The 14,856-nt window shown below is 40.5% G+C and overlaps 1 protein-coding gene across 1 annotated transcript in view; it reads left to right on the forward strand.

Moving 5' to 3' along the window:
- Positions 1–535: 535 nt before the first annotated feature.
- Positions 536–14,856, forward strand: part of inka2 (inka box actin regulator 2) — a gene marked incomplete in the record, with an annotated part of 14,555 nt that continues 234 nt past the window's right edge. Inside the window, 2 exon segments of the mRNA XM_024270355.2 lie at positions 536–1,199; positions 12,894–14,856. Of these exon segments, the coding sequence (XP_024126123.1) occupies positions 1,128–1,199; positions 12,894–14,117 (1,296 nt within the window).

Below are 14,856 nucleotides of genomic sequence, written 5' to 3' on the forward strand. Positions count from 1 at the left end.
TTTACAAAAATGCATTTAATTGGAACTATGTACTCATAAGGGGGCTTAAGATGGTCTCCCTGTGCCCGTCCCTAGTCCCACTAGGCTGTGTCAGGAAGGGGATCCGATGTAAAACTTAGTTAAAAAGTGAATGACATAAAGAAAATTTAATTCCCAGCAAAACATGCTCACAAAAAAAATCCAACGGTAAAATGATAACTTAATATTATTAAAGTTGTCTGCATTTGCTGTCAGGTTCATCGGTATTACTTAAATACCAAGAGGTCAGAGGTCATGAGGACCCTCAGCCTAACAACTCACTGAGCTGAAACAACTTCACGAAGAACGATAGGAGATTAAATACATTTACTTTTAGACCACAGTGTCTAATTAGAGAATCTATTATAAATAAAGCTTGATCAAACTGTATGCACATTTCATGTAAAGGAGGAAGAATTCCCATTCATACTCTAGATTGTGGAATTGTTCCTTCCTTTTTGCCAACAGGACTTCAGATCCAAATCAGGAACAACATCAGGAGCAGGCGCTTCCCTTTTTGCACACGCACTGACAGGAAACTGTCCCCACGGGCTCCTTCATGACACCACAGTCCTTCTGGAAATATCAGCAGAGGAGGCTGAGATTTCATTTTGCTGCTTTCTTCAGCTCCATTAACAGTCCAGAAGCCTTTTATTTTGTAATAAATCACAACACTATTCCTCCTCAGGGAGGGTTACTCTGAAAAAATCCCCTCAGTCCGGATCTGAATGAAACCCAGACGGCCACAAGAGGCTCGCTCATTGGAGGAAATTGGATGGACGGCGTAAGCGCTGGTCTCGAATGATAAAATAGGAGCAAAAAAAAGGAGGAGGAGGAAAACAGGAGCATGACGCGCGCGCACCATCAGTGTGCCAAGCAGCCTCCGCGCGGATGCTGCCACAGAACGGAGCTGATTATTCATTTGTTGAAGTAAACAGGTTTTCGTCATCAGCACGAGCGCGGCGCGCATTCCTCAGCAGGGTTTTGCGCACAGCCAACAGTCTGTGGAGCTCTGCGCGAGAGCGCACATCCCCGCGCGCCTCTGGTCCTGGAGAAAGCCCTTTGGAGCCATGTGCTGGTGACGAGTCTCCTCTGAATTTTGCAAGAATATGGAGCAGCATCTCTACAAAGTAGAATCCAGAAACATGGACTCGTGTTTGAGGCGACTCAAGCTGGAGCTGGTGAGTCCTGCTCTTGAATACAAACATGAAAGATCATCATATTTCATTTTCTGTGTTCATATTTGTAATTTTCAGCAACAAAAAATCCTGTTTTTGGTTCTAAGCTACTCTCTGTCCAGATGTTTAAGCTCTCTAAGCTGCACATCTTCCTCTGTAGAAGAATTAGTTTTAAAACACATTTAAATGTGTTAAAATATTAGTTTTATTTAATCCTGAACAAAACAAAAGGAGGTTTGCTCATTTTGTACTGCCAGTTCTCCCATTTTTATGTGCTGAAATAAATCAAGTGTAACCTGGACCCTCCTGGCCAGAGCGACAGATTTAAAGGAGCCTTTTTTTCTGGCTCAGATTCCTCTTGGAATCCTCTTCAAAGCAGATTGATCCCCCCCATCCCTCCGTCCAGCCACAGACAAACCTTTGCATGGCTGCGTCTTTTGCAGCATAATAATCTGACCTCATGAATGGCTGCTCCAAACGTCTGAAGTGGCACTCAGAGTTTCGGGGAGGACTTGATGCCAAGAGGCCGTGCTGTGTTGTGGCTGCCACCTTGGAGTTTAGCAACATTACAGATAAAGCGTCCCGCCATGCAGAGGATCAAACAGGAGAACTGAGAGCAGATGCCGTTTAAAAAGCTACGGCTGTGTCTGTGTGGATGCATCCTGTGGGGTTCAGTCTGTTCAGAGGTGAAGCGGTGTATGTGCCAAAGCTGTCAGTTTTCTGTCTTGTGTGAAAGATTTTCATCCTGTGCTCACAGGAGATCCTGAAACAGACATCCGCCGCATTTATCAAGCAAGTTACAGCTGTCATGCAGAGATCAGAGCTTCTGTTTGATGCACTTTAAAGGAGCACATCAGTTTTGCCTGTTTAGATGGAAGTTAAAAAACCAACAAACTCGTACATGATACATGCAAAAAATATTTTAGGAATTTGACAATACTATTAAAAGCCATTGTTACTTAAAGTCCCACTCTGATCATCTTTTAATCTATTGTATATGCGTTCCTAGTGTTGATTGCTGTTTTTAGACACATTTTTATTATTATTTTATTTTCTAGGACGTAGTTTCTGCAGAGCGGCAGTAATTCATTAGAAATTCACCCCTGAGTTGTGGCCCCACTTCCCATCATCCATCTGTTCACACTCTCCTACTAGCTTGCAGCCCCTCACACTCCCAAGCAGTGCAACAAAAATGGCGATCAGTATTAGAGCTATCCAGACGTAGAGTTTTGCGGTGCCAGCTCAGACGAGGAAAACTAAGACGTGTCTGGATCTCTTTGTCTACAAACGGCTGCATCCGAATGGAGCGGAGCAGGGAGCTTGTAGCCTTCCGTCGAAGGTTTTACAGCACAACTACAAGCTTTTTGTGCTGGCAGTTTTTGTGTCTGTCCCTGATTCACTGTGATTTGAATGAAGAAATACTCAGAAATGCAATTTTAAGTCCTATTTTCTTTACATTTGTATTTCAACATCACAAAAAAGGCTACAAGAGCATGCTAAAAACACCAAAAACGCAATTTTCATCAAAGTCTTTAATTTATGAATTATCAACAAATAAGTTGTTTATTTAAAACTTGTTTCCTGTTCATTTTAAAATTTGTGATTCAATTAGATTTATGGAATAAAAACAATTATTATGATAAAATTAAAATCAACAAGATAGTGACTTCTAAAAACACAAAGTACTCTATTTACCCTGTGTCATGTTGAAAGTCTCTAGAACAATAGTGTTTCTGTGTTAGGTCCAAAACAGAAGCCAGGAATTTACGTTTAAAAGGAGACAAATTCATTTTATTTACTGCAAAACATTCCAGATCTTCCGCAACCATGTATCTTCTTATCTCTGCAGAAGATAACAAGGTTGTTTTTTTTTTTCTGTTGTTCACGTGCAAAACAAGGACTAAACCTGATGCAGGAGGCCAAGAAAAAGGTCACATTTTAATAGTGCAGGAAACATAAAGTGTGTGAGGAAAAAAATGAAAGAAAAACAAGTGAAAGAGACTAACTTAAAATAAAAGATTCAATACGTTTTTGAACGGATGCAAAAGCAGTGCTGTTTACGCAGGCAATGATCATTGATGTGAAATGACTTGAACAGCGGGTCCACCTATGGTAAAAAATATTCATTTGCATTGAAATATATTATAACAGCTAAATTGCATATAAAACGTGCATAAAATGTTACCATAATCAAAAGTAATGGATATATAGGGCTACTTTGCACCTGGCAGACAAAAGCTCATGCCTCTGTTTTAACTGCTGACCACATCCAGCATGGCAGAAACTCACCACTGACAGACAAGTTCAGAAACAAGTTCTCTGCTTTTGTCTTTCTCGTGATTTTCAGGAGTCTGTCAACATGAATTTGCTTCCTGTTGAAACAGTGCTTTATGGAAATCTTGGCAATGTGATGGCAACAATGGAGTATTTTTATAGCATATTGGTGACTCATGATTTTTGCAACAGACAAAGAGTCACGCAAAGAGAAAGCCTAAGCTCTTCCTGCCCACTTGGAGCTGAAAATACAATCCCCGACGTGGCTTTGACTCACGTCTGGAAGTGGGGCTCACACCTGCATAACAGCTTCATTTCAGACAGTGAAACCCGCACAGATCTTTTGATTGCAGCAGACTGATCTCACTTCAGCGGGGCTTCTTTATTACTTTCACACCTGAGGGGAATTTCAAACCCAGCTGTCACTGAGGAATTCCACACCAAAGCCTGTAAACACGAAGTCATGAAATCTCCAGGAAAAGCACACAAGCCTCCGAAGACTTTCATTTATTCTGCATCTTTGACTGCCGGATAAGAAATTACAAAACACGGCAGCGCTTCAACTTTGAGCTCATTTGTTTTAAGCCTCCCTCGCTGCTCCTGTTCTCCAAACAGCCCTTCCTTCCCCTCAGCTAAAATTGGCCCAAGGCTTAATGGCAGCTGCGGGGTTTGTGTGGGTGATCATTGTGTTTGAGATGGAGCCGCAAACCTGTGACAAAGCCTGCTTAAAAACGGGGACCTGCACACATTTTTACTGTTGGCAAACACAAACGGTGTGTGCTGCTGCTGCAGCTCCAACAATTACCAAGAAATCCAACTTTACTGTTAAAAAAACAAGTGTTTTATGTCCTTTTTTCTATTTTTTTGTCTGTTCAGATAATATTTTTATTACATTATTCCTCCATATAGGTGACAACATATAGTTCATACACTTTATTTTTTCTATCACATAAACTAGATGATAAGATCTAGTAAAGCAGGATGTTTTTGGTCTTTTGAGGCGGCAGCCATCTTTTTTTTTCATCAGTTTTTTTAGATTGGAGTCTACAAATAAGAAGTGAAAACTACAGTATAAGACAGCTACTAGACATATAGCATTACCTGCAACAATGCTAGTGTGAATATTGTAAGCTGAATGTGGCTGCTAAAGACGCTGATAGCTGCAAATGTTGAAACTGATAGGTAGCTAAAAATGCTGAAGGCAAAATCTTGCTAAAATATTACATAAATTCCAAATTAACCCAAAATAAATAAATAAAACTCCATGTAAAAATTGTCTAACTTTGCCAAAACAGATAGCATAAAGTTAAATAAATATTAGCTAAACTCTAAATGAGCTTGAAAAAAAACTGGAAAAATTTCTAATTTCGCCAAAATTTGATACATTTATTAGATACATGCCAAATTAGCCAAATAAAAATGATTTAAAAAACTGGAAAAATGTCTAATTTTGCCAAAACAGCCAGAATATTGGTAAAATATTAGCTAAACTTCAAATGAGCCTAAAAACCTGAAAAAATGTCTAAATTAACCAAAACAGCTAGCATAATTCTAAAAAAATTAGATGAACTCCAAATTAGCTATAAAAAAGGAAACATTTCAAAATGAGCCCAAAACAGCTGTCCTGTTGCTAAAATATTAACTAAACTCCAAACTATCCTAAAAAAATGGAAAAATGTCTAATTTGCCAAAACAGCTAGAATAATGCTAAAAAAATTAGCTAAACTCAAAATTAGCACAAAAAAACTGGAAAAAAATCTAAGTTGGCGAAAAAAGCTAGAATGTTTCTAAAATAAAAGCTACACTCCAAATTATCCTAAAAAAAACCTTGTAGTTGGTGAACATTTTAAAGTTTGAGAGGTGTCAAGCTGAAAGTGTATGCAGAAGTTTCACAAGAAAGAAAAAAAAAAAAAAAAGTGGACCTGGCTGCAGACATCAACATCTAGAACCAGAACTCCTCAACTGGAACTGGAAGTCCCCCCATATCATTAAAAAAAACAACTTTATTTTAACTGGTGACCCTAACAGTTCCAGTTTTTCCCATTTTAAGCGCAATAAACACAATTTTTTCTAGAATTCTCAACACTTCTTGGATTAGATTAAGGTTAAGGAGTGAGAAAGAGGCCACTCCTCCAACTAAGAGTGACCATCCCTGATTCCTGTAGGACCAAAATCCTTTCACCAGCTATTCCTGATCCCCAAATAACCCACAGAGGAGGAGCAAAGTGTCAAAAAAATGGGCTCTTACGTCCCTGGACATTATGTATGGCCAATTAAGGCTTAGGGTTAGAGTAAATTGTAAAATTGCTAGCCAATGATGTTGGGCACCATCTTGTCTGCAGCCAGGTCCCTCTCAAAGCAGCAGAAATCAACCCACAGCAGTAAAATTGTGCAGCTTGCCCCAAATAGAGTTAAAAATGCATGCAAGAAATTTTCACTAGAAATGTAATTTCTGTTATTTGTTCAAACATTTTCTTTCAAGCTGAACACTTCATGTTTAAAGCAATTTTTTTTAATCAATTTCTAAAGGGCCTGTTTTTGCAGTGCAGACCATCCCATGCATTTTCTATAAAAAGAAAAAGTGCACAGCAGGTACGCTGCTCATCTCCTCTCAGTAGTCACCACCACTTCTGTCAAGAAGTGACTCTTCTATTTTACACCGACTCCAATGTGAGAGGGGGCCAAGCAGTCTGACGTCCACAGCCCACACACGAGACGCTGACGTCAACTCCTGTGCCATTTACACAGGAGCTTCTGCTTCCAGAAGAGATTTGCAGCCAGAAAGACAACAGATCTGACACTGTCTCCACATATCTGCCAAAGAAGATGATATGGATGCTAATCGTCCTGTGCCTCCCACAGCAGCAGCCAGCATCCTTTCTGATTGCGTAAATGAGTTCTTGCAGGAAGTGAGTGATTAAACCACCTCCCTGTCTCTGAAAGAGGGCGTCAGGGAGTCTTTGCCGGACAGCAGGTTTTAGATGCTGGGAATGATTGGGGTCTAAATGGCTTCGTTTTAAAGAGGAGGTTGACGTAATTTGTCGTTTATCCTTTCATCTCTGAGTTACTTTCACTGCTAATCGACCACCCTTTGAGATATTCCTCATTCGATCCAATCGGTACCAGAAAAACGAGGGTGCACTCTGGAAACGCAGCCTCCCTTTGTGCCAGGTAGTTTTGGAAGATAACGAGTCGATTACATTTATTTTGAAAGTATGAAGCTTCTGGTGACATTTGGGACATTTCACTGCCAGACAAATTAATCCTTTGGTAATTTAAAAATCAGAATAAACTGAAAATTTTGAATTAAAACTTGCAAATCTGAGTAAAATTAAGATGAAAAAAATTAGAGTGGCCATACCTAGATGAAGGTTAAAGACCCACTCCAAATATCTAATGTAAAAGCGTTCCAAGTGGTCTTTTATTTATAATTTTGACGTTTTTAGACAAAACTGTAAAAAATATATTTCTTAAGTTTTGCACAGGAACTGAAGTTCATTAGAAATTCCACATTTAGTTGTGGGTGGGACTGTTGGCACAGAGTTAGCCCGCCCCCACTTCCCATCATCTATGTTTACACTCTCTTTTGCTGGCTTACAACCCCTCACACCTCAACCTAACATTACTGGTGCAACAAAGATGGCCGGCAATATTGGAGCTATCCAGCTGAACAGTTTTGATCCAGATGATAGCTCAGACGAAGAAAACAAAGACGTTCATGGATCTATTTGTCTGCAAGTGTAGGAGCAGGGAGTTTCTATGTTACTTCTAAACTTTTATTTTTTTTTGTCTGCTTCTGATTAATAACGATTTGAACAAAGAATTACTCAGAAATGCAATTTTAAGCTTAGTTTTCTTTATTTTTGTCCGTCAAGAATGTGTGTTAAAAACACCAAAAACACAAATTTCCTCAGAGTGGGTATTTATTGCATGATGTTTGTTTAAATCAGACTCTTGAAGCACAGGAACAAACAGTGAAACAGAACCAAAAATCGAAAAGATAAAAAAACAAATTTAATGAATGGAGAAATCAAAGAAAAAAAAAAGATAGTCACAGAACTTGACACACAGCTTCTGTTGCTAAGGATAATTTCGGTTCCAGAGTGTGACCCTGGGGGCGATTTGGAGCAAACAGTCGCCATATTAATGCCCCTCACCAAAGAGGCATTCATGGTCTCGTGCACAGTAACTCATTTCTTTTAATGACTGTTTGGCAGATCTGCCGCTCCATTGATTGTGAGTTCATTGCCGTTCACAGCAGTAGAACCAGCCACAGAGACCTTCTCTGTGTCCCGGGGACAGAGGCTCCGTTCCCGTCCTTGACCCGCACAGCCCCACCATTCATTTTTAATGAGGCTTTCAGGTGGAGGGCGCTGTATATGCAGCTACTGGCCGACGCCTTCCAGACAGGAAGACTTTTTGGTTCAGATAACCTTGGCTTTTCCCTCCTCCCTCCAGCCAAATAACAAACAACAACAGTCAAATCCTGTATTTCCAAGCCAGAAACATCCATCTTTTAGATTTGTGTGTGTTTGCATTTCTCTTAATTATACAGCAGACCAGTAAACTCAGCATAAAACCACACATATATAAACCCTCTGCCTCATGTGAGGAGGACAGTTTCTGTTGGCTCTGTGTACGCTCAGCTCATTCGTTTTCTCTCCATCGCTGACAGACGTGACATTAAGGCATAGATGTATATTTCAACACACAGCAGAGGAGAAGCATTGATTTATTTATACAATGATTTAATTGAATTCCCTTCTTGAAAGCGCTTGTGTACTAGATGCACCTTAAAATAAAATCCAATCCCATTCTTTCTTTTTTTAACACCCAGAAGACCTGAAGAAGTTTCCATTAAGCCTTAATTTGATTCTGCCAGCCTTTGTTCTTAAACTCTGAAGTATTCCATCTTTGATAGGTAATTAGCACGGTTGGCTGGTTCAAATGCAGCCAGAGAAAATTGTGGTGAGAGAAGGGGGTGGTGGCTGGAGACAGAGCAATGTCTTTCTTGCACTCATTTGGTCTTTTTATACAAAAATATTCTCAAAAGAGACAGTAAATCCACTCAATGAAGTTTTATTTGTTTCTGTTTTTTCATATTATTAGTTCAGGTCTGAGCTCAGGTTTTTCTGTGCACACACCTGAGTCATGTTTGCCCGGTCTGTGTGTCTTTGTCCTAATGAGGCCCTCGGATGATTCACCCATCAGACGTCAGGTTTTCTGCCGTTCCTTATCTAATCTGGGAACTTCCAGAGGGCATTTGTTTAAAGTCACCTTTAGTCTCTTTTATAAATGGCAAAATGCGACTTGAGAGGCGTGACATATTTGGGCCAGAAAGTTCAGTTTTTAAATGGCAGTGTTGGAGCGCCTGGAGTTAGGTGGACTAACTTTTCAGTGTAGAACAAATTAATAGAAAAATAATGTACAAGGACTTCTTTTCCTGTGGTGGTTGGTAGCATCTTGGAGGCAGTGCTGAAGTTGTTGTGGGTTTGCGTACATAAATATGCACAGTTTCTACGGATTGCATAAGACTTGTTTGATATAATATTTCCAAAATACACAGAAGTGATTGAGAGTTCACCTGCAGCTCAGAGTGGAGTAAAAGTCCCTCAGGTAACGCAATGCATGAAAATACGTGGAAAACAAGCCCTGCAAATCAGTCCAGTTAGAGAAATATGGACTACTGACTGACAATGATCTGTAAGAATTCAGCCTTTATCCCTGAGGCTAAAACGGTCATCATTTTTTTGCCTCAAGTTTTGACAATTTAAAGTTCACTCCACCTTCAGTAACTCACGTTCAAGCAGTCACTTCCAATGTAAAGTCTATATAAATGTGTACATGTATGTTTCAACCTTCAAAATTCTTGCGTTGAAATGTCTCTACATAAGTTTCTATGACCGTTTTTGGTCTCAAGCCTGCTTGGATTTGGTCGTGACGTATGGAATAAATCACTGAATTTTTGACAAATGATCACGTAGGAGAAATAAATAATTGCGGTTTGTATCCGAGTGGAATTCTGTGACACCAAGTCTTTTGTATATTGGAATAGAGAAAAAGCCTGGAGCAAGATTCACAAGATTTACACCGCTTCGACATTTTGCACCAGCTATAGATGGCGGATATGTGCTAGTAAACAGCGTAAAAGACGAAGAAGCCCCTCCCTGCTTGTCTAGTGTGAACATCATATGCTAAACACATGTTCAAGAATGCGCATTTAACCCTTGTGCTATCCTAGGTCTGTTGACGTTCGGAGTAGGGTCATCTGGACCCCACAAGACAGCACCCTGAACTTTTTTTTTTTTCCCAGGGATTTTTTGATTTTCACACATGTCCATGGCAGACATGAAATCCTGTCCACCTTCATCCACATTTGTAATGGGATGGATCACACATCAATGTAAGGCTTGGGTCATCTGGACTCCATAAGATAGCACAATTAATGCGCATCTTTAGCTCGAATGTAGCATTAGAGAAACATCAATCAATTTCAGCACAGAAAAGAGGAAAAGCATGATCATATTCTTCTTTACAGCTTCCATCAGGACACATATAATTAACAACTAGCATATGTGGAAGGGGAAAAGACGAGGGACAACCTGATTGCTCTAATTACTAGAACCATCACTGCCTAATTTCCAGTGCCAGCGGGGAGCGCTGAGGCTTTTGTTCCCAGCATGTGTGCTGATAGCCTTATCACCTGATCTTCCTGGTTTTTCATGCTTTTATGCTCCCACTCAGCCATATGTCAGACAGGCAAAGTGGTTATCGCAGTGTAAGTGTCAAGGGGAGGTTCATGTGCCAAGGTGTTACAAAAAATAAAATACACACACACACACACCCAACCCCACACACACATATATATATATATATATATATACATATAGTATATATAAATATACAAATATATATATATATATATATATATATATATATGTACATATAATAGATACATATAGTACATATATATATAGATATATACTATATGTATACATATATATTTTATATATATACAGATACATATACATATAATATATACATACAGTATATATATATATATATATCAGTTTTTAGACTTAATTGTGTCAAATCCACATAGTTTTGGTTTCTTCATATTAAAATCTGGGATTGTTTGGGAAAATTAAATATGTTTTTTGTAGCTTATTTTGGCTACATGTGTATATTTTCCCATGTAGATGCACACTTTACATCAGTAATCCTCTCTTCAGGGTTGTGTATGCATCCCACGGTTTAGGATGTTGCACTGTCAGTTGTGCGGCGCTGTCACTTTTCCCACCCAGGGTCAACCTTCCCCCTCCCTGAAGATTACGTATCACAACCTGGTGTCATTGCTCCCACACACACCCCACTTTTGTTCCAACACTGTCATCCATAATTAAATCCATCAACAGTTTTCTCTTCGACATCCAAACATATGGCGAGGTATCCCCCAGCCACCCCTCCCCTGCCACCATCCCTGCGCTTCCAACTGACTCTCGCCGCTCCTCTCTTCTATCCCTTCTCATTGTCAGTCTGTTTCCGCATCATTGAGCCTCCCCCTGCCGCCGTTACTCCCCCAGAGAGGATTATAATCCAGCAGGGCTGTGCTGATTGGCTCTTTGGCACGGTGATGACCCTCCATTGGAGGGGGTACATATAGGAGTCAGACGGATTGGTTTGAAAGTGGAAGGTTGATAGAGTGCAAGTGAACCAGAACAGAGGCACAGACAGATACCCCCGAAAGTCGTGTTTTTAGGAGGTAAGATGAGAGATTTTGCGTTTTATCGTAGATGTTAGGTAGTTATTATTTGATGACGAACGTGTTTTAATATAAAACTCTATTTTGATTAAGTTAAGTTCTCTGTGTGTTTAATTTCTTCTTCCCCCAGAAATCTTGGTTTGTTCATAACATGGTTGCAGATTAATTAGGACTTTTTGTACTTTTATAAATGTATTTTTACAAGTTTTTAAAGCTCTACCTCAGTGAAAATTGTGTTTTTAATATGTTCTTATGGCATTTTTCTCTTGATGAAGGACACAGAAAAAATGTAAGCTTAAAATTGCATTTCTGAGTGATCAAATCTTTGTGAATCAGGAACAGACAAAAAAAAAGCTGTTTCGGATACATCTACTTGTAGACGACTAGATCCATAAATGTCTTCGTTTTCCGGGTGGATAGCTCCAATGTTGATCGCCATTTTTGTTTCACTGATAATGTTTGGTTGGGGGTGTGAGGGGCTGTAAGCTAGTGGGGGAGCATGTAAACAATCTTAGAAGACGATAAACATTGTTTGATTTTGGCTAAAAAAGTCTTAATCTTAATTAAGAGTCCCCTGGGAACATTTTTACAATTGATTAAAAAATGATTGGAGTAGGGCTTGAAAGAACAATATAAAAGCACTAGTGGAACTGCAGGGAAATGCTCAGGCCTGCAAGAGGAGACACAAGTCAGGAAGCAGCGTCTTGGATTTCCTCTTTCACCTGGAGTCAGTTAGTCCGAGCCATTTGACACGGGCTCTTGAATAGAAGAGGACGCAGAGAAAGCGATGGATAAAAACAGAGCGTGTTGCAGCAGAAAAGTGAGTACAAAGAGCTGAAAAGAGAAATAGAAAATTGAAGAAGGGATGAAGAATGAGTTAGATTAAAAAAAAAAAACAGTCTGTTGTACAGCTGTCACTGGTTGGATCCTTTCATACGCTGACCATATGGGACACTTGTGTGCTATCCAAAACTAGGACACATGACCTTAGAGTTAATCAAAGTGCACAGCACATAAAAGAACCGCAGTGTTTAACCAACGTAGGTAGGAGTGAGTCATTTCTTTCAATGCCCCTTAATGTAATTATACTCATACTGTTCTTTATTGATTATGTATGATTATGTTTTTGATTCTGTCATAAAAAGATGGAAGTGAGAAAATCAATTTTAACTAGATATAAAGCATTACCTGCAATAATACAAGTGTGAATGCTGAAGATGCTAGAGCTGATAGCAGAAAACGCTGAGGCTGAAAGCTTGCTAAGATATTGGGTAAATGCCAAATCAGCTAAAAGACTGGAAAATGTCTAATTTTACCAAAACAGATAGCATGATGCTAAAATACTAGCAAAACTCCTTATTTGCCCAAATAACTTAAAAAATGTCTACTCTGCCGAAGCAACTAGTATGATGCTAAAATATTAGCTAAACTCCAAACTATCCTTAAGAACTTCAAAAATATATCCAACTTACCAAAACATCTAGCATGATTCTGAAATATCAGCTGAACCCCAAATTATCATAAAAAATAACTGGAAAAATCTCTAAATTAGCCAAAAACAGTTAGCATGTTGCCAAAGAGATTAGAGGGGGTTATAATATGCTGTGGCTCAATGATTTATCCCATTTGGGGACTAATTTTTTGATTTCTTCTATTTGCAGTTGTCCATGAAAGAAGCTGGAGATGGCCTCCATGCACAGATGAACTCCATGATGGGAGCCCTCCAGGAACTTAAACTCCTTCAGGTCCAAACTGCGCTGGAAAGTCTCGACATTTCAGGACGACCCATCAACAGAGGCATGCCGCATGCAGCACCAGCTCCAGCGGCTCCTTCTCCCCCATCAACTGCAGCTTCAACAGATGTGGGACAGACCATGATGGATGAGCAGAGCCCATCTCCAAGTCCAAGGCTGTCCGTGGACAGCCCGAACTCCTTAAGCAGAGATGATGAGATTTCCTCTCGAAGCAGGAGCAGCCTGGAAACCTCGTCGTCGTCAACATCCAGTCTAGAGAGTGAGACTGAGAGTGAAGAAAGTCTAAGAAGTGTAAGAAATTCAAGAAGTGAGAACGACTTGGAGTCAATACCCCGGAGGTGGTCAGGGTACATGGCTCCTCAGGTGGACTTCTGTGGACCAGTAGTAGGAAACCCACCACCAGAACCTTCCCTTCATTCAAAGCCTCCTCATGCGGCGCAGGTGATGGACCTGCCGGGAATCCTCTACAGCCTCTCCAGAGAGGGTCCTTCCTTAGACAGCGACTACTCTCAGGACAGCGCGGATGACGGCAGCGACTGGACATCGTCACTCATGAGCCGCAGTCGTAACCGTCAGCCCTTGGTGTTAGGCGACAACGTGTTCGCAGACCTGGTCGGCAACTGGCTGGACCTCCCCGAGGTGGAGCGAGAGGAAGGAAAAAACAAAGAATGGAGAAAAAGGAGAGATGAGAGGACATTAGAAGGTGGGGCGGACAGACCAGACACGCCTGCACACCCTCTGCGGCTGAGCCGCTCACAGGAGATCTGCAAGAAGTTCTCCCTCACCACCAACATCTTCAAGAAGTTCCTGCGCAGCGTCCGGCCGGACAGGGACAAGCTGCTCAAGGAGAGGCCGGGCTGGATGGCTCCCGAGTTCCCAGAGGGGGACATTTTTAAAAGACCAAAGAAAGCGGCTCCGAAAAATTCTAAAGGCAGCTTTTATCTGCCTTTCTGGGCCAACGGGCAACAGGGCAAAGGCAGGCCATGTCCGGAGAGGAGCAGCCACCCTCAACCCTTCCCCCAATTCCAGCAGCAGCCGTTCACTGGGATTTATTTAGACAGGAGACAGCCAGACACTGGCCTGGAGAAAATGCCACCCTTGTTTGACTATAACACAGCTGTGTGGGTGTAGGAGTGAATCCTCAGCCAAAAGACTGTCACTTGTGTCAGACTGAATGCATGACAGGTGCTGGTCAGTTCAGGACGTGAAAGAAAGATGGATGAATGACTAAAAGAAAACTTGGCTACAATTACCTTCCAAAGGGAAATGATGAACTTGGCTCTCACCACATGGTCCTCCAGTGACTGTGAGGTGATGGACTGTGTTTACTGTGTGTATGAGTGCAGCATGTGTACATGTTTTTTATTATTGTTTTGGATATTTTGAATTGATGCTGCAAGATCTATATTCAATTTCCTGTACACTTACAGATGAACAACTGGACTGCTGGGTTGTTTTGGTACCATAAAATGAACAGTTTTTCTCCAATAACGTCCATTTTTATCAATAGACTGATATCCCTTTGTTCTCTGCATATTTAAAATATATTTCATGTTTGCATTTGTACAACTTATCTAATTGTCGCTAGCAAAACCAAGTGTTGACTGCATGGAGACAGTTTGAGGCTGTTTCAGAGCACACTGCCACCAAATCTTTCTAATCGTTTTAGAGTTTCCAAAAGTCTCAGAGACTCAGGTTGAGCTGGACTCGTCTCAATCCCTCTGCTCAGGAAATCAATGAAGAAAACACTTCAAGCTGCCATATTTAATCCCCTAGATGGAAACAATTGTGTAATTCAGTATATGCAACCCACACTTTCTTTTGGTGTTGAAATTTCTTTACTGAAAGAAAAACTGAGGCCAATGTTTTT

This window comes from Oryzias melastigma, linkage group LG5 (genome assembly GCF_002922805.2).
Source record: "Oryzias melastigma strain HK-1 linkage group LG5, ASM292280v2, whole genome shotgun sequence".
Classification (NCBI taxonomy): Eukaryota; Metazoa; Chordata; class Actinopteri; order Beloniformes; family Adrianichthyidae; genus Oryzias; species Oryzias melastigma.